Source organism: Carettochelys insculpta, chromosome 1 (assembly GCF_033958435.1).
Source record: "Carettochelys insculpta isolate YL-2023 chromosome 1, ASM3395843v1, whole genome shotgun sequence".
NCBI lineage: Eukaryota > Metazoa > Chordata > Testudines > Carettochelyidae > Carettochelys > Carettochelys insculpta.
Window position 1 is genome coordinate 289,026,818 of NC_134137.1, and position 25,949 is coordinate 289,052,766.

The 25,949-nt window shown below is 51.0% G+C and overlaps 1 protein-coding gene across 8 annotated transcripts in view; it reads left to right on the forward strand.

The window, feature by feature from the left end:
• Positions 1 to 25,949, forward strand: part of ANKS1B (ankyrin repeat and sterile alpha motif domain containing 1B) — a 908,578-nt gene that overhangs the window by 120,706 nt on the left and 761,923 nt on the right. For all 8 annotated transcript variants that reach the window (XM_075011319.1, XM_075011325.1, XM_075011335.1 and 5 more), the window contains exon 2: positions 25,495 to 25,575. In XM_075011319.1, coding sequence (XP_074867420.1) covers positions 25,495 to 25,575 — 81 coding nt within the window. The remainder of the gene's footprint in view (positions 1 to 25,494; positions 25,576 to 25,949) is intronic.

Below are 25,949 nucleotides of genomic sequence, written 5' to 3' on the forward strand. Positions count from 1 at the left end.
GGCCCCTTAAAGGTCCCCTCCCCCTCCCTTCCTGTGCAGGAAGCTGAGGGAACGTGCAGGCGGCAGCCCAGACACGCGGCCAGCCTGCACGTCCCTCAGCCATCCAAACCAGCCACCCCACCTGCGATGGCTGCCCGGCAGCCCCCCCAGCGCCCCCAGGGGACCCCCCGCAAGGGGAGCCAGGGCAGCCAGCCCAGCCAGGTGGGCAGCCAGGCTGGGAAGCGGCAGCGGGGCCCCTCCTGGACGGAGGCCGAGCTGCGGGACCTGCTGGGGCTCTGGAGCGAGGAGGAGGTGCTCCAGGTAATGGGAAGCAAGAAGCGGAACGCGGATGCGTTCGCTCGGCTGGCCGACGGCCTGGCTGCCCGGGGTCACCCTGCCCGCACTCCTGATCACGTCAGGAGTAAGGTGAAGGAGCTGCGGCAGGGTTACTCCCGGGCCTGGGATGCGGCCAGCCGATCTGGGGCCGCCCCCGTCACTTGCCCCTTTTACAGGGAGCTCAGGGACATCCTGGGCCCCCGGCACACCTCCTCCCCTCCGGCCACCCTTGATACTTTGGCTGACGAGCCCCAGCAGGCCCTGCAGCCGGAGTCCGCCGCGGAGGTAAGCCCCGAACCCGGGGGCCCCCCCCGGAGCCCACCCCTGGGACATCGCGGCAGGAGGAGGAGGAGGAGGAGGAGGGGGGCTCCTTCTCCGCAGAATCCGGGCTGCAGATCCTCCTCCTGCCATCCCGGAGCAGCAGCCGGGCCTCCACCCCCCGGGGATCTCCAGACTGTGGGAGTGGACCGACAGGTATGTACCCCCCTCTGGTGTACACCCCTGGGCTTGATGGGCGGGGGGTAATAAATATGTGTCCAGGGCCCCCCACATGCTCACATGGCCATGGCCCCAAGGACAGCAGGGCCATGTCCCTCACAGCAGTGCATTAGCCCCTGCCCCGCCCCCCACCCCGCACGACAGTGCCATGCCCCATCCCCGGGGCAGGGGGGAGCGGAACCTCGAGGGGCCCCCGGGAGGAGGGGGTGGGACACCCCGCAGCAGCAGCAGCAGCAACAGCAGCAGCAGCAGCATGTGATGGAGTGGGGGGAGTGCAAAAGGGAGACTCAGGCTAGATATGAGCAACAAGAGCCGAATAGCTCCCAGGGGCAAAGGATGATCCTGGGGCTACAGCTGGCAGGTGACACCTCTGCCCTGAACAAAGAGGAGGGAGGAGCCGAGCTGGCTTTGAATTGGTGGGGGAGGGCGGGGGCCACAGGTAGAGGCTAGGGGAAGGGAGAGCTGGAAGGCAGCCAGCCTGAGGAGGGGGAAAGCTGCATCCCAGAGGGGCCCCCCTTGGGGTCTTCTCCCCAGGACGGGTTGGAAGGACTGTCTCTTCCAACAGCTGGTGCTGTCACTCCTGGGAGAAACTGGGCATCTGTGGCCTAAGAAACCTCTCCTGTCAGACCCTGCGGAGTGAAGTGAGAGTTGCTCCCACCAGGGGACGGGGTGCAGGGCAGGGGGACCCCTGAACCCCATCCATCACAGCAGCATCTCCCGGGGACGGGGATGGGGAACCTGCAGCACAGGGCTGGGGGGACAAAGGCCATGGCTCGGGGCCCACACTAACGCCTGTCTCCATTCTTCTTCCCCCCCTCCTCTCCTGTGTCCCGCACCTGCACCATCAGAAGGACTGGAAGAGAGCGCCAGCGAGGCATCAGTGGTCCCGGAGAGCCCTCCGGGGCCATCGCTCCAGGCAAGCCCCTCGGCCGAGGACCGACCGGCCCCACGGCGGGCTAGACGGCGGACCCCGCGCCACCACCAGCCGACAGCGATGGACCCCCAGCTGCTGGCCGTCCACCGTCGGCAGCTGGAGGTCGCGGAGCAGCACCTGCAGCTGCAGGAGTGGGTGCTGGCCTGGCGCCAAGAGGCATGGGGGGCCTACATGGAGACTTTCAACCGCCTGGTGGACTACCTGGCCCCCCGTGCCGCGCTGGCCGCCGCAGCGCCCGACGTGCCTGCTCTACCCGCTGCACCACCAGCTGCTCCGCCCATCGCCGTCCCATCCGCCGTCGCCCCGCCACCCACCACCGAGGGCCGGAGCGCCGAGGGACCCCTGGAGCCAGCTGAGACTCACCGAGCATATCTTCCGGTCCGGCCCGCCCCCAGCCAGACCCGGACAGGGCTGCGGCCACGGCAGGGCTCCCAGCCGCCCACACCCATTGCCGGACTTTAGGGGCAAGGGGCCCGGGACGTGGCCCCCCCCCCTTGTATATAGTTTGAACTTATTATTTTGTGCCCCCCGTTTGCCCCATCCCCCCCATGTAAATAGTTCTCCCCTTTATCCTCCCTGGTTTTCTTTTTATTACTGAGCACACTTTTTTCTTACTATTGTTTTATTTGTACATATTACTTTGGTTCCACACGTTGTATATAGTTTGTTCTTGTTTTATATATTTAATAGTTAAAAAAAAAAGTTCTCAAAGAAAAAGCAGTTTAAGTTCAGCCACAAGTGCGTGCTGTCATTTGTCCAGGAAAAGTGGGAGGGGGGTGCGGTTGGGTGCTCCATGGTGTGGGCGTTGGGGCAGGAGTGTGGTGGAGGAAAGGGCGGGCAGTGGGGGGCCTGGCAGAGTTCACCCCGCGGCCTCATCATCGAAGTGGGCCCGCAGGGCCTCCCGGACCCGGGTCCCTTCGGGGTCCACCTGCCGACTGGGGGCAGCGGGTGGCTGCACGTCGGCCCTGCCGGCCTCCACAGCCCAGCCTTGGAAAAAGGCCTCCCCCTTGCTCTCCACCAGATTGTGCAGGGCGCAGCAGGCACCCACAATCAGGGGGATGTTGTTGGGGCCCACATCCAGGCGGGTCAGGAGACATCTCCAGCATCCTTTCAGGCGGCCAAATGAGCGCTCCACCACCTGGCGCGCGTGGTTCAGGCGCTGGTTGAAGCGCTTCTGGCTAGCGGAGAGATGGCCCGTGTATGGGTGCATGAGCCAGGGCCGGAGGGGGTATGCCGCATCTGCAATGATGCAGAGGGGCATGGTGGTGTCCCCCAGCGGGATCTCCCGCTGGGGGATGTAGGTCCCCGCCTCCAGCCGGCACAGGCACAGGCACAGGCACAGGCACAGGCACAGGCACAGGCACAGGCCTGAGTTCCGGAAAACCCGGGCGTCGTGGGTGCTGCCAGGCCAGCCCACATAAATGTCCTGGAAACGTCCCCGGCTGTCCACCAAGGCCTGCAGGACGACAGAATGGTAGCCCTTGCGATTCAGGTATCGTCCTCCACTGTGATGCGGGGCGCGGATGGGGATGTGAGTCCCATCCAGAGCCCCGAAGCAGTTGGGGAAGCCCAGGGTGGCAAAGGTTGCGATGGTGGCATCTGGGTCCCCCAGCCTCACGAGCCTGTGCAGGAGCTTGGCGTTGATGGTATGCACAACCTGCAGAGAAAGCACATGGGACAGCACCAATGAGGGGTGAGCAGGGTGTGTGTGGCCCTGCCCTGCCCTCCCCGGCCCTGCCCTGCCCTCCTCTGCCCTGCACTGCCCTCCCCCGCCCTCCTCTGCCCTGCCCTGCCCTCCCCTGCCCTCCTCTGCCCGGGCCCCCCTCCCCTGCCCTGCCCTCCGCCTGTGGGTTCTCTTACCTCCATGAGGACAGCCCCGACGGTGGCCTTGCCGACACCAAACTGCTGCCCCACGGATCGGTAGCTGTCTGGAGTGGCCAGCTTCCAGACAGCAATGCCGACCCGTTTCTGCACTGTGAGGGCATGCCGCATGGTGGTGTCCTGGTGCCTGAGTGCGGGGGTGAGCCGCTGGCACAGCTCCATAAATGTCTGCCGGTTCATCCTGAAGTTCCTGAGCCAGCGGTCGTCATCCCACTCCCCAAGCACCAGCCGCTCCACCAGTCAGTGCTGGTGGGGTAGCTCCACAGCCGCCGGTGTGTGAGGCGGGGGTGGGGGCGGGGTGCTGCAGGGTTGGGGTTTGAGCCCTGCTGCCCTGGGGGCAGCTCCTCCTCCGGGGTAGCAAGGAGGTGCTCAGCTGCCTCCCGCACCGCATGGATCAGGGCAAGCCCTGCTCCTGCCGGGAGGGCTGGGTGGACCTCTGGCTGCTGCTGCTGCTGCTGCTGCTGCTGGGGGTCCATGACTGCGGCGCCCGGGGTCTGTGTGCCTATGGCTCCTCAGACCGCGTGCTGTGCAGGCTGAGTGTGTCTGGGAGGGGCCCTTTAAGGGAGCGGCTAGCTGTTGCCCCGGAAGTGCTAGTCCGCCCTGTGACCCTGTCTGCAGCTGTGCCTGGCATCCCTATTTCGATGTGTGCTACTTGGGCGTGTAGACGTTCCCTCGCAGCGCCTATTTCGATGTTGGGCTGCGCAACGTCGAAGTTGAACATCAACGTTGCCGGCCCTGGAGGACGTGTAGACGTTATTCATCGAAATAGCCTATTTCGATGTAGGCTTCACGTGTAGACGTAGCCCATCCGATGCTGGAGATCTGATCTGATCTGATGGAGATCCAGCATCTGATGAAGTGAGTCTGTGCTCACGAAAGCTCATGCTCAAAACTTTTCTGTTAGTCTATAAGGTGCCACAGGACCCTTTGTTGCTGTTACAGATCCAGACTAACACGGCGACCCCTCCGATACTTGTCTCATACATGTCTCTCTCTCAGACACACATATTGTCTTTCACATTCACCTCCCAATACATATTTGTGTTACTCTTTTTGTTACTTGTTGATACTACCAAAGTGCTGTTATTGGCATTTTTAACTGATCTATGTATTTCATAATTTTTCATTCTCTCTTACACTTAAATTTAATTATTTGAGTAATGAGTTCTAAAATGCCTAACCTGTCCCCTCTGGAATAGTTATCCCTATACTAACTTAAAAAATATTATATGTATTTACATATTTCGTGACAGACCCCTCAACGTCCCTAAAGGGTCGTACGCTTCCAGGTGGCTCCTTGTGGGCCCCAGAAACTCAGGGAGGTCCCCTTTGTTGCCCTGGGGCTTCCCAAAGGCAAGGGTCTCCCTTTACCGAGCCGTTTTCATCACAAGCCAGTCTGAATTTGGAGTGGAGCAGGTTCCTTCTCCACCAGCCTCAAGCTGCTCCAGCTCTACCCCAGTTAGCCAGCCCTACCAGGGAGAATGATGGTGGGAGCCAAGACCCACCCATGGCCCCGGAATCCAGCTCAGGGACCCTAGAGGAGGAGGAAGCCAGTGGATCTTTTTGCCCCTGCCCCACAACAGCTCCCTTTCCGTGGGACTCTTCACCCACCACTACCCTCTGGGTTCTTTTCCCCACGTGTGCTGTGTTGTGCTGTTTTTGGGTACGGTACGGTACGGTACAGTACGGTATGGTATGGTATGGGCCGGGCCGGGCCGGGCTGGGCTGGGCCAGGCCGGTTTCCACACCTCCAGCCTCCTTCTCTCTGGGCACCACCCCCCTCCTCCTCATGCTGCCTGGGGAAAGCCTTTTATAGAAAGCCTGAAGGTCTTTATTGGTCCCAGGTGCTTTAATTACGGCCTGATGCTGGCTGACCCTTGATGAGCCCCAGATGCCTATGCAGCCTTCAAGACTGCGCCCTCTGTGAACTTACAAGAGGAACAAAAAGGGGTTTCTCCAATGCCCAAAATGTTCCCCCTCCCTCAGGCACCTGTCAGCTGCAGTCTGAGATCTGTCATTCTGCCATAATATATTATGTCTAGGTTTTTCATTTGTACTGGTGGCACACACCGCTCAATAGTTTAGTAAACATAACAAATACATTCCACACATGGATGGAAAAAATAGAGGGAACGTAGTTCTGGGTGTACTTGGACACCCAGTTCTGATGCCTCAGCTGTCATGACCTCACTGCTCCATTATCTAACCTAGCTAGATTAAAGCTAACTCAGGTATGTCTGCACAAGATGCAGTCACATTTAACTGCAATGTAGACATATCCTAGGTTCCTAGGGAAATCAGATTACAACCTGAATGATCCCATGATTGTAGCACAGAGAAATGACCACTCTGTAGTGATCTCTACTTGTAGCACAACCTTTGCTTACTGGCTTTTCTGCATGTGGATATAGACATCCTGCCTCTGAGTAAAATTGTCACTGCAAACAGCATTATTTCCCAGGGGATTTTAAAGGCCATGTAGACAAGCCTTTCTTTCTTTTTCTTAGTGTAGCTTGAATCGGGGCTTCTGACTCAGTATTTCCTAATATAAAGGCTGTGATATTACAATCAGTACTTTGTTCCAGTTAGTTCTTTTACTTACTGCCTGCAGGATTTCATTAAAAATGTTCCAAAAGAGGAAAATAAAAAAGAAAGCACACAGGGACAAAATATTAACTCTGAGGGACTACGTCTCCCTAATCATGCAGTTACTCTCTGAGGTTTTTCATAAAGCAGTTTGAAAAGGGCAAAAAAGATTGAAATCTAAATCAAATTTCTCAAAACTACCAAAAAAAAGTTTCATTTGACCAAAACTGAAAAAAAATGGTTCGTCAATCTCCCACCTTTGTGACCTTTTTGTCCTTATTCAGGATAGGAATTTTTTTCAAAAATCTCAAATTCTTGTGGGATGGGAAACTTCCCACCATACCCAGTTTGCACTGTATCACACTTATAAGCTGTGTCTACACGTGCACGCTACTTCGAAGTAGCGGCACTAACTTCGAAATAGCGCCCGTCGCGGCTACACGCGTCGGGCGCTATTTCGAAGTTAACTTCAACGTTAGGCGGCGAGACGTCGAAGTCGCTAACCTCATGAGGGGATCGGAATAGCGCCCTACTTCGACGTTCAACGTCGAAGTAGGGACCGTGTAGACGATCCGCGTCCCGCAACGTCGAAATTGCCGGGTCCTCCATGGCGGCCATCAGCTGGGGGGTTGAGAGATGCTCTCTCTCCAGCCCCTGCGGGGCTCTATGGTCACCGTGGGCAGCAGCCCTTAGCCCAGGGCTTCTGGCTGCTGCTGCGGCAGCTGGGGATCCATGCTGCAGGCACAGGGTCTGCAACCAGTTGTCGGCTCTGTGGATCTTGTGTTGTTTAGTGCAACCGTGTCTGGGAGGGGCCCTTTAAGGGAGCGGCTTGCTGTTGAGTCCACCCTGTGACCCTGTCTGCAGCTGTGCCTGGCACCCTTATTTCGATGTGTGCTACTTTGGCGTGTAGACGTTCCCTCGCAGCGCCTATTTCGATGTGGTGCCGCGCAATGTCGAAGTTGAACATCGACGTTGCCAGCCCTGGCGGACGTGTAGACGTTATTCATCAAAATAGCCTATTTCGATGTTGCTACATCGAAATAAGCTATTTCGATGTTGGCTTCACGTGTAGACGTAGCCATAGAGTGCTTAAAGGAATCATCTAACCTGAAAGTAAGAAAGAATTTAAAACAATGGAAAACCATAAAGTAATAATAAAAGTGCTTATTTTAGATCTGAACAGATGACATCACAACAAAACGCTAGAGGTGTGTCAATTTCAAAGCATCTATTTCCAGTTAATTTTGACTTGATGATGATGATGATGATATCTGCTGAAGTTAGAAAAACCTTCTAACATTTATCTTTTTGACTGTTTTCATAATTTTACATTATGGGTATTTTTAATTGATTGGCTTTTTAATACTCTGTGGCCACGTTTACATGGGAAGCCTCTGTCAACAAACATCGCTGTTGGAAGAGATTTCCTAGCAGGACCTCTGTTGACAGATCAAATCTACACATAAAAGCAGATCTAAAGAGCAATCTGCACTGCTGACAGAAACCAGCCAGACTGCCCATCCCCCTCTCGACAGAATGGCTCACCGGAAGCTCAGCAAACAGGGCTGCCTGGTGAACCAGAAGCTCTGTATGTCGACAAAAGGGGCCCAGATCATCTACATGGCTGTTTTGTTGACAGAACATTGTGAAGAGAGGCATTATACCTAAATGGGGAGAGGTATAACGCTACTGGCAGATGCGTTGGGTTTTGTCAAAAAACTGTCGACAAGGCACATTTAGCATGTAGATGCTCCTCAGATTTTTCCAACAAAAGCCCAGTTTTTCCGGGAAAAGCCACGCATGTAAACATGGCCTATGTGTTCAGTAGCCCTTTTCACTACTTCAGTGAAGATTTAAAAGGCATGATTAAGGATAATTTCTGCCTTTGACAGTTTATAACTTGTAGTTGAGGTTGCCTACAAAGAATTACATTTTTTTAAATCTCGTTGCATGCACAACTTTTGAATACTTCGTATTGTGTACAAAAATATGTTTATTGGAATATATTGTATGTGAAAATTGTACCTTGTCCAATTTCATTCACTAATGACATGCATTAAAGCTCTTAAACCTACTTTCTTGCAAAGCGATTTGAAAAAAAACCCTAAAATTAAGTGAAGTAGAACAAATTACATACAGAGCTATGAAAAAACCCTAACCATTCTTTATGAAGAATAATAAATTTTATTCAATGTTATATTCCTCCAAGCTGCCACTCAATGGAGAACTCTGAGAAGTTTAAAACACATTGGCTGCGTCTACACTGGGACGCTACATTGAAATAGCTTATTTCGATGTAGCGAAATTGAAATAAGCTATTTCGACATGTAGTGTCCACACATCCTCCAGGGCTGTTGCCGTCGTAGGATAGGACTAAATCCAAATAGGCCCCGCAGGGGAGCGTCTACACACAAAAGCAGCCCCAATCGGAATAAGGGGGCAAGGAAAGCCAGCAGACGGGGTCACAGGGCAGACTAGCCCTTCCAGGGCAACATCAAGCTGCTCTCTTAAAGGGCTCCTCCCAGGTAGACTCGGCCTGCACAGCACAGGTCTGCAGAGCCCACAGCCACTTGCACCCCGTGCATGCAGCATGGACTCCCAGCAGCAGCAGCAGCAGCAGCAGGCAGAAGCCCACACAGGTGCCCCCAGAGCAGTGGCCGCCCTGCTTGGTGCCATGGAGGAGGCCGCCCAGCATCACCTAGAAGAAGATGAGCTGTCCTCCTCTGGGAATGAAGAAGCTGCCCCAGACCATGTAGCCCTCCCGGCCTCCGCCTGCTGGGTGCGCCGCCGGCTATGGAGGTACCCACCAGCAGAGTGGCGGGAGTGGCTGGTGTTTGGGGAATGGGGCAACGACCACTGGCTCCAGAATTTCTGGATGAGCCGGAAGACATTCCTCGAGATCTGCCCGTGGCTCACCCCTACCCTGTGGCACCACGACACCCCCATGCGACGTGCCCTCACCATCGAGAAAAGGGTCGGCATCGCTGTCTGGAAGTTGGCCACTCAGACAGCTGCCGATCCATAGGACAGCAGTTTGGTGTGGGCAAGGCCACCGTCGGGGCTGTCATCATGGAGGTAAGGGGACTCCAGGGGCGGGGTAGAGACCAGGGGGAGGGGGAGCCGGGGGGAGAGGGGGAACCTGGGGGGAATCTGGGGGGAGGGGGGGACCCGGGGAGAGCCTGAGGGGCAGGGGAACCTGGGGGGAGCCTGGGGGAGGGCCAGGCACACCCTGCACACCCCTCACAGGTGCTCATGTCCTTCCCCTGCAGGTGGTCCGCACACTGAACGCCCTGCTGCTCCACAGGCTCGTGCGGCTTGGGGACCTGGATGCGGCCATCGTGGGGTTTGCCAGCATGGGGTTCCCTAATTGCTTCGGGGCACTGGATGGGACCCACATCCCCATCTGTGCCCCAGAGCACAGCGGAGGACGCTTCCTGAATAGAAAGGGCTATCATTCGATGGTTCTCCAGGCCTTGTTGGACAGCCAGGGCTGCTTCTTGGACATTTATGTTGGCTGGCCTGGCAGCAGCCACAATGCCCAGGTGTTTAGGAACTTGGGCCTGTGCCACCGGCTGGAGGTGGGGACCTACATCCCCCAATGGGAGATCCCTGTGGGGGACACCACCATGCCCCTCTGCCTTGTCGCAGATGTGGCCTACCCCCTCCAGCCCTGGCTCATGTGCCCCTACACGGGCCACCTCAGTGCCAGCCAGGAGCGGTTGGTTCAACACCCGCCTAAACCATGCACGCCAGGTGGTTGAGAGGACTTTTGGCTGCCTCAAAGGCCACTGGAGGTGCCTCCTCACCCATCTGGATGCAGGGTTCCCCAGCATCCCCCAGGTTGTGGGTGCATGCTGCGCACTGCACAGCCTGGTGGAAAGCAAGGGGGAGGCATTCATGTAGGGCTGGGCTGTGGAGGCTAGCATGGCCTACGCCCAGCCACCCACCGCTCCCCAGTCGCCAAGCTGACCATGAGGGGATCCGGGTCCGGGAGGCCCTGCATGCCCATTTTGACCAGGCTGCAGGGTGAATGCTGGCAGGACCAGCCGATGAGCCACGCACTGCCCCCCCACGCCCCCCACAACACTACCTGTCCCCACGCCCACACCACTGAGCACCAAAGAGCACACACCACCACACGTTTTGTTTTAAATAAACCAAACCTTGAAACAATGATGAACTTTTACATTAATGATGGGAACTATGTACATCGGGGTGGGGGACAGCTACTAAAGGGGGGTGGGACAAGGCAACTATGTACAATTAATGGGGGGGGGGGATATGTACAAAGGGGGACCCGGGGGGCTCAGTCCTTGGCCTCCTTCACCCCTACTGTCCAGCGCCTGGCTTGGGGGGGCGCGACCCACGTCTGGGCCAGAGGCCCCATCGAGGCTGGGTGGGGGTTGGGAGAACCGGCAGGTATGGCCAGGGTGGTTCCTGAGCCCTGCGGTCCCCCTCCTCGGCAGGCTCCAGGACAGGTGGAAGGTGGCTGAGAGAGACGGCAGCTGGAGCAGCGGGGAGTGCCATCTGCTCTGTGATCTGCTTGAAAGTCCTCATGAAGGACCCCCAAGCCTCCTGGCGCCAGGCCAGTGCTCATTCCTGCAAGTGGAGCCGGCGCTCCTCCGCTTGCAGGCGGCACTCTGAAACCTCCACTTGACTCCAGAGGGTGGTGAGAAGCTGAGGGTCAGCAGTCACCCATGGCTGGCTCCAGCAGTGGCGGGCTTGTCCTGGGGCCAGTCCCTGCTCTGCTGCTGGGGTGCCCTGACGCGATGGCCCCGGTGGGCTGTCTGGCACAACAGACAAAGCGCCTGTGCTGTCGAGGCCTTCAGATGGTGCGGCTGCAGAATAGAGGGGGGAAGAGAGAGTAGAGACGGCCGTTAGTCTGGGCCCTGACCCGTGGTCCACGTCCCCCTACCCCTCCGCTGCTGGTTCGCCATCCCCTGTCCTCCAGAGATGATGATGATGGGTGTGGTATCCCCCCGGGGGGGTGCCCTTCTGAGGTTCTGCTCCCTCCTATCTCCAGGGATGAGGCATGGCACTGTCCTTGGGGGCAGGTGCTGACATGTTCTGAGGGACATGCCACTGCTGTCCTCGGGGCCGTGGTCTGGCTGGGTGTGTGGAGGGCCCTGGTTGTGTCCCTTGTCCCCGCCCCTTAACCCGGGGTTGTGCACCTGGGGTACATACCTGACGGTCTGCTCCCACGGCCGGGGGACACCAGTCGGGCAGACGTCCTGCTGGAGCTGCGGGAGGGGAGGTCAATGAGGAGCCCCCTGTCACTGGAGCCTTCCTCCTCCTCCTCTGCTGTCCCAGGGGTGGGGTCCTCTGAGGGCCCCGGGATGCAGGGCTGGCCTCCAGGCCGGACTCTGGCTCTGGGGCCTGCTGGGGCTTGTCGGCCGAGGTGTCAAGGGTGGCTGGGGGGAGGTGGCGTACTGGGGTCCCAGGATCTCCCTGAGCTCCCTGTAAAAGGGGCAAGTGGCCGGGGCGGCCCCAGACCATCTGGCCGTGTCCCGGGCCCGGGCGTAACCCTGCCGCAGCTCCTTCTCCTTACTCCTGACATGGTCAGGAGAGTGGAGAGAGTGACCGCGGGCAGCCAGGCCCTCAGCCAGCTGGGCGAACGCATCTGCGGTCTGCCGCTTGCTCCCCATTACCTGGAGCACCTCCTCCTCACCCCAAAGCCACAGCAGGTCCTGGATCTCGGCGTCTGACCAAGAGGGGCCCCGCTGCCCCTTCCCCCCTGTCTGGATGGCTGGGAGCCCTGGGTCCCCTTGAGGGGGGTGCCCTGTGAGTGCGTGGGGGGCTGGCTGGCTGCCACGGGTGCTGGGTGGAGGATCGGGACGTCTGGAGGGCGTGCATGCTGTGCACATGTCTGTGCTGCTGCCTGCATGCTCTGAGCTTCCTGCCACAGGAAATAAGGGGGCGGGGAGCTTTAAGAGGCTGCTGCACGCGGCGACCATAGAGCTCAGGTGCTGGACAGACCGTGTCTCAACCCCTCAGCTGATGGCCACTATGGAGGACCCCACTATTTCAACGTAGTGGGACGCAGATCGTCTACACATGCCCTACTTCGACGTTGGACATTGAAGTAGGGCTCTATTCCCATCTTCTGATGGGGATAGCAATTTCGATGTCTCGCCACCTTATGTCAATTTCAACTTCGAAATAGCGCTTGACACGTGTAGACGAACCAGGCGCTATTTCAAAGTTGGCCCGACTATTTTGAAATAGCCGGCTAGTGTAGACGCAGCTATTGAAACTTTTTGGAGCACTTTATCTCCATAATAGTTCATAAAAAGAAATTAAAAAAACATATGTAATAGACTAGAACTTGAAAAACAGATATATTAAAATAATTGTGGACCATGTGGTAGCTATTTATCGGGGGAAAAAAGAATGGAAGATAGTTGGTATCTACTCACAATGAGCCAAAATTACTGTTTTGCATTTTAACAGCTTGATGTTATGGAAAATGTGATGGAAGTTCCCCATTTTCAAAAGTGCTCTTGCAATAGTGTTTGAACATGTTTATTTGTTCACAAGCTTGTGTGATTGCAAATGCTACATGAGCATGTGCAAATCAGGAATTTGTGCAGGCACATAATTAGGCTCTTATCTGACTCTAATTTGGGTGTGCAAAAGTGAATATCCCCCTTTGGAAAGATGGATCATAATTGTATCAGTAAAGGAAGTCTTTACGTCTTTTTCTCTGTGAAAAAAATGAACAAATTATAGGCTTTAAACTTCTACCTTTGAAACTAATAGAGTTTTTTCCAGTAAGATCAGGATGAGGCCCAGGGTTGAAATTCACTAGTTCCATGGCTCTACCCTTTTAAGGACTTAAGTGGGTGTCAGTGAGCAGCCTAAGTAGATGCTACAGTATTAGGGAGCAGTGGAATGGGACACATGAGGCACAGAGTCACCCTTGCCCCCTAGTAAGCTCACCCCCAGTAATGTACAAGTGTGACCCCCTTCACCTATTTAATCATAGAATCATAGACTCATAGAACACTAGGACTGGAAGGGACCTCAAGAGGCCATCGAGTCCAGCCCCCTGCCCCAATGGCAGGACCAAGTACTATCTAAACCATCCCTGATAGACATCTATCTAACCTGTTCTTAAATATCTCCAGCAATGGAGATTCCACAACCTCCCTTGGCAATTTATTCCACTGTTTGACCGCCCTGACAGTTAGGAACTTTTTCCTAATATCCAACCTAAGCCTCCCTTGCTGCAGTGTAAGCCCGTTGCCTCTTGTTCTATCCTCAGAGGCCAAGAAGAATAAGTTTTCTCCTTCCCCCTTATGACTCCCTTTTAGATACCTGAAAACTGCTATCATGTCTCCCCTCAATCTTCTCTTTTCCAGACTAAACAAGCCCAATTCTTTCAGCCTTTCTTCATAGGTCACATTCTCTAGACCTTTAATCGTTCTTGTCGCTCTTTTCTGGACCTTCTCTAGTTTCTCCACATCTTTTTTGAACTGTGGTGCCCAGAACTGGACACAATACTCCAGCTGAGGCCTAACCAGCCACCTCCTCTTCCTAGCCATGTGGGTTCAGATAAGAAAGTAAATCCAGGCAGGAGTTGGACCCAGTGGCCAGAGACACGTAGTGGAAAGAGCAAACTAGTGAGAAACAACTGAATTGTTTTCTACAGATTTTACAGTGGACCTTCTTACCCAGCAATTATCTGTTTGCACCAGCTCCTGCACAATCTTTTCACCTCAGCTTCAGTCCACCACCCTCCATGCTCCTCTCCTCTCTTCCTCTTCTCTTCTGTGTTAGTCCACTTATAATTACTCTCTTAGGTGTCCTCTCCCTTCCTCTGGCTTATTGTTTACCTAATAACTTCCTAACAAAACTCCACCCAAAAGAATACAACATAAAAAATACCTGTTATGAAGCATCATGCTTCCCCCTCAAAACTGAACAAACCCAACAACATGGAACTCACTTGATTTTTACAAACCTTCACTCTTGTAATTCTGCTTATCTTGTTATGTTCCTTTCTTTTATCTTTCGTGTAGTCTATTTAGATTGGAAACATTTGGGGCCATGGGCTACCTATCATTCTGTGTTTGAACAATGCCTGCAATTGTGGGGGGCTCCCAGGCTTTACTGTAAACAGTAATTAGTAAAGTGGTGTATTGGTCCTTACTGAGTTCCTTTCCACAGAGGTGTGAAGCAACTCTCACCAAATAACAAATGAAAGCAATGAAAAAACTGCTATTCAGTGTGGGCTAAACAATTTCTTAATTTTTTTTTACTTCCACTATGAACTATTCAGTATATTTATTCATTGTTGGAAATACATTGAATTTCATTCTGTTGTATGTCATAAAGGAGGCGAGCAATTTGTTGAGGATAGTGAGCTATTAACAGTCTAAGCATTGGGTCACTAAAATGCTGAAAACATCAACATACCCATATGAAACACACAAGACCATTTGTGATCATGATTTTCAAGCTGTCACATCTCCCAGTGAAATTATAAAAGCTTTAGGAGTCTACTGAAACATCATGAAAGACAAAGGTTGAAATCCAGTTCCACTCTACTCTAATCAATGAGTCTCTGAAATACTTGAACATTGTGAAGATTAGATTAGTGCCAGAGGTGAGAATGCCGACTTGCAAATTGTTATGATATCAAAGGTCATGGGCACTTTCATTATTCTTTCCCTCATCTCTGAGAATTCAATTACTGTCCATTTTTCTTTTGCCTCTTTTCTTACAAATGTACCTTTGCAAGTGTAGGGACTTGTGTTAACCTAGAACTCTCTTGAGTGCTAGCTGGGAGGTCCAGCTAACATGAGAGAGCACATGTTACTGTTAAGATCCCATGCACATTGTGGGTTTTTTGGCATAAATTCATAGACATAAAAACAGAAGAGACCACCATGGTCATCTCCTCTTCTTGGTGGAAAGTACAGGCTTCTCTGAATTAATTCCCATTTAAATTAGGGCATATCTTTTAGAAAAAGCATCTGATCTGAATGTCAAAATTTCCAGTAATTAAGAATCTACCAACACCTCTGATAAGTTTTTCCCATATTTAATTAACCTCACTGTTAAATTTTTCTCTTTATTTTATTTGTTGTCTAAATATGTCTAGCTGCAACTTTCAATAGTTATTTCTTATTGGACTAATTGAAGAACCCTTTATTAACAAATATTCCTCATATGAAAAGTTATATAGTTTATGATATCACTTTTAACATTCTCTTTGATAAGCTAAATTTGAGTTCCTTGGGTCTTTAATATTAAGGCAATTTTTCCAGTCCCATAATCATTCTCAAGGTTCTTCTCTGAACCAAAATGAGCACAGTTTTACAATAGCAGTTGTACAAATGACAAAGAGATAATATAACTTTACTGCTACGCAATATTTCAGCATGACCCACAAGACTTTTTCAGAAATACTGTTCCCCAAGATAGTTTCCCATGTTGAAAGTGTGTCCTGCATTCTTTATTTTAGACATAATGACTTCCTATTTGGCCCTATTGAAAAGACAATACAATGTAAGAAGGTAAATAGAATAATTTTCCCTCAAGCACTTTTAGTAATTTTGTTCTTCGGGAGAGCTCTCTGCTCAGCCATCCACTCCTTCCAGTGAACATCATGCAATCAGGGGAAAATGTTGCCTGCTGTACAGGTAGCAGCTAAAAATTGTAGTGCTATACACCACAACTGTAACTTTCTCCCTAGAGGCTATGTCCACACTAGAGAATTTTGTCGACAAAACTGGCATTTTGTTGACAAAACTCTTGGAGTGTCCTTATTACAAAGCATTCTGTTGACAGTAAATAGACAGAATGTGGCACTTCTGTTAACAGTGTTCTTCTCTTCCCCCAGGAGGCAGAATGTCTTTCTCAACAGAAAGCAAGTGTGGATGCTCCAGGTGGCCCTGTATTGACAGAAAAGTCCTACATGGCACCAGCCAGCTTCCTCCTGGAGACTCCCTGTCTACAGCAATCACAGCTCTATGTTCCTTTTCTCTGGGCAGTCTTAAAGCTGCTGGGAGCCCCAGAAACTCTGTGGCAGGAAGTTAACAGCACATAAATGGCCCAGCAGCATGCTGCTCTGCACCTCACTCCACAGCCACTCCTTCCTGCTCTTCTGAGCTATGGCGAGCCCACCAGTGAGCCAGCCACATGGTGGCCCCATGGGTTCCTCTAGGAAGCTTCTGGAGGGGTCCCATGAGTCCCCCCCACCTCCCTCCAGGCACAAAATGCCAGGCCCCATCATGAACTGGGCCTGAGGTCAAGGACCTCCTCAGCCTCTGGGCCAAGTAGGAAATCTTGTTGGACTCTTCTGCCAAGAGGTACAATGCCCTTGCCTACATCCAGGGGCCACTGTCCTTACAGCATAGGCCACCCAGCCCACACCATGGAGCAGGTGAGAGCCAAAGTTAAAGATCTCCAGCAGGCATGTGTCCTGGCCCAGGACCTGGCCAGAGGTCAGAGGCAGGACCCACCACCAACCCCTACTAAGACGAGCTGCACCGCCTCCTGAGGGGTGAAGAAACCTCCCCTCCAACTGCACCCCTGGATACCACCTAGGAGGCCCTCCTTCCCTGCTGCTCCTAGAGCCAGAGGAGGAGGAGGGGGAGCACCCTGGGGCCCAACAAGATCTGGAGGCAGACAAGGGGTCCAAAGCTAGCGAGAGTACCCTGGTGATCACCCTGGACTCAGGCCCCTCCAGCCAGGCCACTTCCAGGGTATGCTTAGACCTGTTCGAGGGAGCCTCCAGTAAGTAGCCCATTCATCACACACCCCAGGGCATACGGCGGGGGTGGGGGCAGGTGTAAGGCTTACCAGACTGGCTTGGGCAATACCTTGCGCTGTGGTCCCAGCATGCACAACCATGTGCAAAACAGCATGTCCCACCTGGACCCAGGAGGCAGACCGTGGGCATGGGCACCAGCCTGGTGCCAGCCTCATGGGAGGCTGGACAGGCCCTGGGGAAGAGGGCCCTGCTAGCCCCTGCCATGGCTGGAAAGCAGGCCAGCCACATGGATGATGGCCTGACCCAAGACACACCAGTGAGGACTGTGGGTGCTGGCATGCGGGCATGCCCACAGACAAGAGTCAGCACCTGCTGCCATGGACAGTGCTGTGAGCTGCATGTATGTGTGGGGGTCCGGGGAGGGACAGGCTGCTCCAGCTCACCCAGCACTCACACAGGAACCACTCTGTGGCTGGACACCCCCGAGGCTGCTAGCCCCTCAGGTGGAGAGGGTCAGGGGGATTAGTGGTCAGTGCAGTCCCCAGGGCACCGTGGGGTTCCTGAGCACCAGTGCCCACCATGCAGGACACACATGCCTGTGCTCCTGGGACGTCCCCATGCCTTGGCCTGGGGGATGGTGGCTGCTACTCACAGGGTGGGGAAGGGCCTTTGGGGCTGTGTGGCATGAATGACTCACCATCCCTGCCCCTTGTCTTCCTTACAGCTGCACTGAGGGCCAGGCCAGCCCCACCTCCCTGCCTGGGCCAGCCAGCCCCACCCCGGCCCCAGAACGAGGCAGCCCGGATCAGCACCAGCAAAAGCCGGCACTCCACCATAGCAAAGGCGTGGTTCACAACCAGAAGGGCCATCACCGGGGGAATGACAACCTCCAGATTGCCCACACTGCTGCCCTCTGGAGGCTCATAGGCCTCCTGGAGTGGCAGCTGCAGGAAGACCAAGAGTGGTGTATCCAGGCATGGGACCAACTGATGTCCCATTTAGATGCTGTCACCAACATCTGTCAGAAGGAGTTGGCCCAGCCATTTGCAGCTGTTGCTCCCGTTTCTCCCCAGCCCCTGCCCCACCTGCCCTGTACCCCTGCTAGCCATCCCCCACGGTGTGGTAGACCTGGTGTGGTGGGTGATGTCCATGGCCACTCCCCAGATGCCCCCTGCCATGCCCGCCCCACTTGCTCCCCAGGCCCCCTTTGCTCCCCCAGTGGAGCCTGACTCCACGGCAGCCCCACTGTATCCATACCTCCCTGTGTTAAGGGCCTGAACCCAGCCCCAACGGGGACCCCAAACCCAGATCAGGAGAGGATCCCAAGGCTGACACTGCTCCACTGCCTCCTCCCTTGTGGGATCATGACCCCCTACACCCTCCTTGGACTGATGCTCCCCACCCCCTTTTCCCAAGCCTCCCCCTCACTGTATATAGGTACCTGTTCTGGCACATTGTACGTAGTTGGGTTTTTCCCACTACATTTATTTTACACAAATTCTCTATGTTCAAGTAAAGCAGTTTGTGGTTCACACCCTCCGCTCCTGCATCCCTCGTTATTGGAGAGGGGCGAGGGGTCGAAGGGAAGGGTCATGGTTGGGAGGGGGTAGGACTGCAGGTTCAAGGCCCCCATTGGGGGTGCCCCAGGGAGGGTTACTGGGGGCCATGGGTGAAGCTGTCCCTCAGGGCCTCACTGATCCACAGCCCTTCCTGATGGGCCTGACGGATTGGAGCTGCACTCGGCTGTTCATAGCCATGGCCGATGTCCGTCCCCCACCCCTGGAGGATGGCCTCCTTCTTCCCCTCCGCAATGTTGGGGAGGGCACAGCACACTGCCTCAACTTGGGGGACGTTCTGCTCCCCCACATCCAGGCATGTGAGGAGGCACCTAAAGTGTGCCTTCAGGTGGCTGAAGCCACGCTCAGCCTGCAGCCATGCCTGCTTGAACTGGTCATTAAACAGTTCCTGGCTGGGGTCCAGCTGCCCAGTGTAGGGCTTCATGAGCCAGTGCATGAGGTTGGTAGGTAGCATCCCCCACAGTGCAGAGTGGCATGTTCACATCCCCAACTGCCAGCACCCTGTGGGGGACGTAGGTGGCCACCTCCGTCCTGCAGCACAGACTGGATTTGTGGAACACTCATGTGTTGTGTGTCCAGCCTGATCACCTGATGTATACATAGATGAACTGTTGCCTGTGATTGACCAGGGTCTGCAGCACAATGAAGTGATTCCCTTTTCTGTGAATGAACTTGGCCATACTGTGGTCTGGGGCACAGATGGGGCTGTGGGTCCTATCGATAGCCCTGAAGCAGTCGGGAAACACCAGGGTGGCGAATTCAGTCATGACCACATCCACGTCTGCCTGACAGGTGGCCCTCTATACCAGGATGCTGTTGATGGCTGTCATTATCTGCAAAGGGAGGGAACCGAACACTCACATCAGGGACTGGAGGAGAGAGCCCTTGGGCCCTGGAGGACTCCCCCCACATCTTCCTTCTCCCTTCCCTAGCTCTCTGGGAGCCCCCCCCCATGAGGCTGACCGCCCCCCCAGCAACAGAGCTGTGCATGGGTAGGACAGCATGGTCCCCTGGGGATGGGGCTTCCCCCCACCCCTTTCACCCTGACCCTGCTCCCCGAGGGTCCCCCTTGGGCAACACCCCCCCACACACTTCCCTGTCCAGGGCCTGCAGCCTGAGAATGCCATACCTGCATGAGGATGGCACCAAAGGTGGACTTCCACACATCGAACTGGTTCCTGACAGAGTGGTAACTGTTGGGGTGGTGAACTTCCATAGGGCGATGGCAACCCACTTTTCCAGGGAGATGGTGAGCAGCATCTAGGTGTCCTGTCTCCAGAGGGCAGGGGCGAGCCAGACACAGAGCTCCAGGAAGGTGTCCTTCTGCATTCAGAATTTCTGGAGCCTCTGCTGGTCATCCCACTGCTCCATTGTGAGCTGGTCCCACCAGTCAAAACTGCTGCTGTACCTCCACACCCACCTGAGCACTTGAGAGGGTGAGCACAGGTGGGCCCATGTGGCATCCATGGTGTGTTCCTCAAAGCCAGTACTGGGCTCGTCTTCCCAGAGGAATTGGAGAGCGGCCAGGATGAGGTGCAGCAGAAGCTGCCGCACCTGTGTGTAGGGCCCGAGCAAGCCCTCCAGGGGTTGCTGCAGCACCATGGCTAACTGGAAAGCACAAAGTCTCTCAGCAGTGTGTGAGCCCTGCAAGACATCATGGGCAGGGAATGTGTGTGTTGTGGGGGCTTTAAGGGCACACTTTACTGGGGCTCCTGGAAAGGCTTGCTGTCTATGCAACCCTGTCTGACGGGGTTCCAAGGTCCGTTCTGTCAAGAGAGTGGCTGGGCAGTCTGTCCGCTCTCTGTTGACAGAGCGGCACTAGACAGAGTGATCTGCTTTGCTGTCTGACTGCAATCTGTCGACAAAAGTTTTGCCAGAAGATCTCCTCTGACAGTAACTTCTGTCAACAGATTGCTCCAGTGTAGACATAGTCATTGTATTCGCCAAACGACTAACACTCAGCAAACCAAACAACTACCCTAAGCACCCACAACTAGTAGAGTTGAGAGAGGTTAACACAGTGAAGGGATTTTTACTGAGAGGGACAGATTCAAATTGTTAAGTGTGGTCTGTACAGTACGATATGGAAGGTTGTGGTAATGGTAAGGTGCAGGCCTGTGTGTGAGCAGTGTAGGATATGCCGCGTTAGGTGGCTTAATTACTAATTTTCTTGCATGCGTAGCAATACCTACTTTGCAGTGATAACATTCAGGTGCATTAATATGTGTAGGAGTAGTGATATGGCTCAGTCAATATTGTTAAATCAGCTTTAACTTTTGATATTTCCTATTTCACATGCTTTTCTTGCAATTGTAAAATTCTAGAAATGCTAGGTTGTTGGGTTTTATTGTTATTTATTTTGATTTAATTTATTTAGCCTTAAAAGATTTTCTGGTTAATATTTTATAGTGATCAGCTTTGTCTATACTGACTGTACATGTCATTAAAGTCTTCATGTTTCTGCGAATATAATTGAAGCAGCACAAGAGACACAAGTAAATTCCTTTGTGCTTCTCTTCAGAAAATAGTTAATAGTAGAAATTCATAGGTGGACTCAATTACACGTATTTATTCAGCATCAGTTAAGCTTTACTTCCTTGAAGAAAGTAAAGTCTTTAAAAAAAGGAAATTTTCTTCATAAAACAAAACTACAGTTTAATTATATTTTTGAAAGTATTAGGTTAGGCTCAATATATTTCCTAAAACTCATCCTTAAATTAACTAAGAACAAGATTTTCTGGGATGTACTGATGTTTATAAAGCCCTGTGAATATTTCGTGTTTGCTAAATGCACAGAAGAAATTCAGAATAGCAAGTTTAAGTAGTTTTAAATATAAACATGCTTAAAGACTCATTTTTCTGTCAGGGAATGTTCTTTCCTGGAGGCTGAATGATAACTTGATTTTGTTCTTAATTCTCTTTGTAGAGAAAGGTTTTCTTCCATAACAGCTATTAAATGCTTCTCTTATAAGGGTATCCACTGGTTGTCACTAGTCATACGTAAGTCTTGCTAATTTCACAAGGAAGGAAGTTTTTCTCCCCTCCCCTTTCTCTTATGAAATAGGACTTCCTCTGCTGGACTGCTGCAGCGCTGCCCTCCTGCATCATTTTACTTTAATCCTGAAAGCAGCTTTATGCTAGCTACTTACTGGACACAGTAGAGAGCTTTAGAATGTGAGAATTTCCATGCACAGTTTGCAGGAAGTTTCAAAGGAATTAGTTTTTTTCTGTAACGGGAGCCTTTTGACTTTACTTTTAGGGGAACGTGACAATCTTTTGTGCTGAATCTGCACTAATTCTAGCTCCCTCAGTGTTTGTGTGGTTCAGTGCAGCCTAAGCCAGCCTGTTATGTCCCCACACTTCACTTAGACTTCCTTTAGCAACACTGTACTGTGGTCTGACCAATAGTGACATCCCATTTGCACCAGTAGACTACATTCTTTCTGGGTCCCTCTAACACTGTGACTCAGCCCAAGCTGCCATGTCATCACATCTTCTGTAGGCTTTGTACAGGGACGTAGCAAAAGTAAACTAGCCCATCACACTAGCCTACCTGAGATAGTGGGTCTTCTATATTCTCACCATTTCCATAATGTTTGGGTCTGTGACTGTGTCAATGCAGCCTAATCCAGCTTGCCGTTTGACTATTCCTTTCCATGGCTTTAACTGGCATCAAAGCAAATCCATCTAGCCCATTCCACAAGTATGTCTGTATCAACAGATGATACAAATATCTGGCATCTGCAAGAAAAGTACGGCTAAAATTTTCCCCTTCCTTCCTTCCTTCGTGTGTGTGTGTGTGTGCATGTGCACGCGCATGCCACAGAACTTTAGCGTAGACTTCTGTCTTATTGGGTGAATTGAGAGTTTTCCCAAAAACCAACACAGAACAGAGGTCTAATGTCCCATACCACCATCATGCCAGTGGACAATGCAAATGGGTTTAATCCTGTAGCAGTAGATCAGAATAAAGGGAGAAAAATGGAACAGATATGACATAATTATAAAGCCAATGAAGCTTGCCTATCAGCGCAAGGGAAGATTCCCAAACATTAGTGCTACTGTGCTACAATTCTAGTCATTCAGTCATAACCTCCCCTTTTTCAGAGGACGTTTCTCTCTTCATTCAAGGTATGCACAGGTTGCGTTAGCAGCGAATTGCTATAGAAGTAGAGGAGTCTAACATATTATTAGAATGTTAGTCGTGACAAAGACCCTGGGGATTATTAATATCTTGTCCCTGAAGAGTCTCCCACCCATGAGGCAGTACAAGCAGTTTCTCCCGGATATTTTATGCCTTTCACAACTAGTCCATCTGATTGGAAATAAGAAAGCTAAGAGGCATGAATCCAAGATAATTCCTTTAAGAGAACCTGCTTCTCTAAAGCAAAGTAATAAGCAATGAAAGATAACTTTTAGGGAAAGTAATAAAAGAAAAAAAGAGGAAAAGTTAATATCTCTTGAACAAATATTTATTGAATTCACACCTTAAAAATAAGGACTCAGGTTAACATAAAAAGAAATTTTGGTCTGGTCTTTTCTACATAGCATTGAATTAGAAATACTCCTTTTTTCTACTGAATGGGAAAAAAATTGTTCTCTTGACTAATGTGTCTGGAGGCTAAGCCTAAATATAGTCATCAGTGCCAACTTAGTGGATATGTCAGTAGTGGAAGAAAGGAATTAGCATCTAATAATGTTTCTTTTGTCAATTTTTTGATATGCCAAAATGCCTTTCAATTCTTCCTTCTTCAGAAAGCTGAAATTAACTGTTTTAATTGAAGGGTCCAGAGATAAATGTGACTCTCATAGCTGCAAGTTGCTCACATGACATATTAACTAACATTTTCAAAGTGGCTGGAGATCCTATTGTTGGACCCAGTGAGACTCTGGATAAAAAAAGTATAGATAGAGTGTTTTGTATGTACGATGTTAGAACATAGGCAACTGAAAAACAGCTTTATAATTCTTGAAAGACACTAAGAAATATTTGCTTCATAATAATTTCCAAGAAGACATTTAGGCTACATCTATGCTAGAGAGCGTTTTCAACAAAACTGGAGTTTTGTTGACAAAATTTGTGGACTGTCTACACACAAAATGCGTTTTGTCGACTGTCTGTTGACAAAACTCAGCACTTCCACCAACCGTGTTCTGCCTCTTCACAACGAGGAATAAAGCCTTTGTCAACAGTTTCTGTGGGCAAAAACTATGGGCAAAAAAGCCATGTGGATGCTCCGGGGACCCCTTTGTCAACAGTAAGAGTGTCAGGTTCACTGGGTAGCCCTGTTTGCTGAGCCTCTGGTTGTCTGTTATGTCGAGAGAGTGGCCGGGCAATAGTATTCCTCCTGGAAAATACAATTATTTATAATTCTGAACTAACTAATCACTCAGGTCTGAAATATGGATATATGTAATATCTAGACAACAAATACAGATCTGATATAAGAGTATTTAATAAAAAGCCTTTTAGACCAATCAGCCATTTCTCCAGCCAAGTTTGTTGACTTAGACCATAACAAACAACAATGAATGCAGAATGAATTTTAACTAAATCACTTTAGACCATTTTCTTTGCAAATACATCATGTCTGGGTCTACACGGAGCTGCTCTCCTGGCAGCTCCATGCTAATGATCAGTCTTGCAATTAAAAATGGCTGCTCATTAGCATATTCCTGCATCTCATGAGCATAGCCGTGTGAGATCTTGCTCTCGGCAGGGGGGTGCCGGTAGTAAAGAGGTCATGTGTATGTGCCTCTGCTAGTTAAAACCCTTTCTGTTGCGAGCCCCTTGGCATAATGGGCTGGCAACAGAGGGGGATTTTCCCAGCAGAGGCACGTCCACACGGCCTCTTTACTGCCAGTACCCCCCTCTGCTGCGAGTGAGATCTTGTGAGACTATGCTAATGAGCTGTGAGAATATGCTAATGACCAGCCATTTGCAATTGCGAGGCTGCTCATTAGCATGGAGCTGCTGGGAGAGTGGCTCCATGTAGACCCAGCCCATGTGATTCCCTAAGTAAAGAAAAAATAGGGGTCATCTCTGAAAGCTGAAAATTATGTGCGTGCTTGACATGAACAATGAATGTTGCTCAAGTCTCATATTTCCATATATTGAAAGTTAAAACATTATTTTTGTAAAAGTCTATACTGCGTAAAGTAATATAGCACTAAAATGCTTCCATAATTTAAAAGGACATAGCATCAGATGTAATCAATTAAAAGTGAACTGAAAATACATTCAGGTACTGCACTGACTTTTATAGATTTGCAATCATATTTTCCTTCTTTAAGAAGATTTTTTCCCTATTATTTTGTGAACAACAGGGGCAATCAACAGGAAAACTGATAATAAAGGATAGATAATGAAGTGGACTATGCCCAAATGATTGTCCAATGCACAAAGTTAGCAAACTGAATAAATAGATTAAATAGTTTTTACTGCTCTTTCACTTGTAAAATCTTAAGAGTTACTTTTCATGGAAGTGCATGTAACAGGCAGAATGTGATTTTTAAATTGTTAGTATCTCTTTAAAGGATGTTATTGGTAACAGCTGAATTTACACCAGTTTAAATTAGGAGTAACTAGAAGTTAACTAAGTTATACTTGTGAAAAACTAGTGAAAAGGAAATCACAGAGTATTTCAATATGTTCACTAGAGAATTCCAGGTAGTAGAGCCTTATGACTGGAAGAAGAGATCTGACTGAAATGAACAGAATAGTCATTAGTCTTTCAAAGTTGCTCTACATGAAATTCTAGCTTGATATAAGATGAACATACACAAAATTATTTTTATATATAAATGAACTTCAGTACAGAAAATCCCTTTCCACATACAAGATATTTCTAAATAATTTGTGCCTGATATATTAGCCATTTATATTGCAGGAATCTTTACATTCATGTTGTAATTTCACCATTTTTGCAACTTTTTTGTTTGCTATTACAAACAATAACTTTACAATTATGTTTTATTTTCAGCATCTGGCGAGGCCCAAATATAAACTGCACGGACAGTTCAGGATATACTGCTTTACACCATGCAGCTTTAAATGGACACAAGTAAGTGCCGTGTGGCCAATATTTATTACCATGTTTCTCTGGGTAAACTTAAAGAATGTAGCACATCACAGACTTCTTTGAGGATTGTCCCTATATATTTCATTCCAGGTGTTCATGTAGCCCATGTGACTTTGGTCAGAGAATTTTGGTAGCAGTGCTCATTTTGTCTACACCTGTATGCTAACCATATTGAGTGTATATAGGGCAGTGAAAATGAACTGCTCTCAACATCTTCGGCTTCAGATGGAGCAACTTGCATTGTGCACTTCTTTATGATTCTGCTTTTAGAGATAGCCCTCCACACTTGGACCGTTTCTACACATGCCAATAAATGTTCTGAAATATGCTAATGAGGCATGGATGCAAATTCCCCA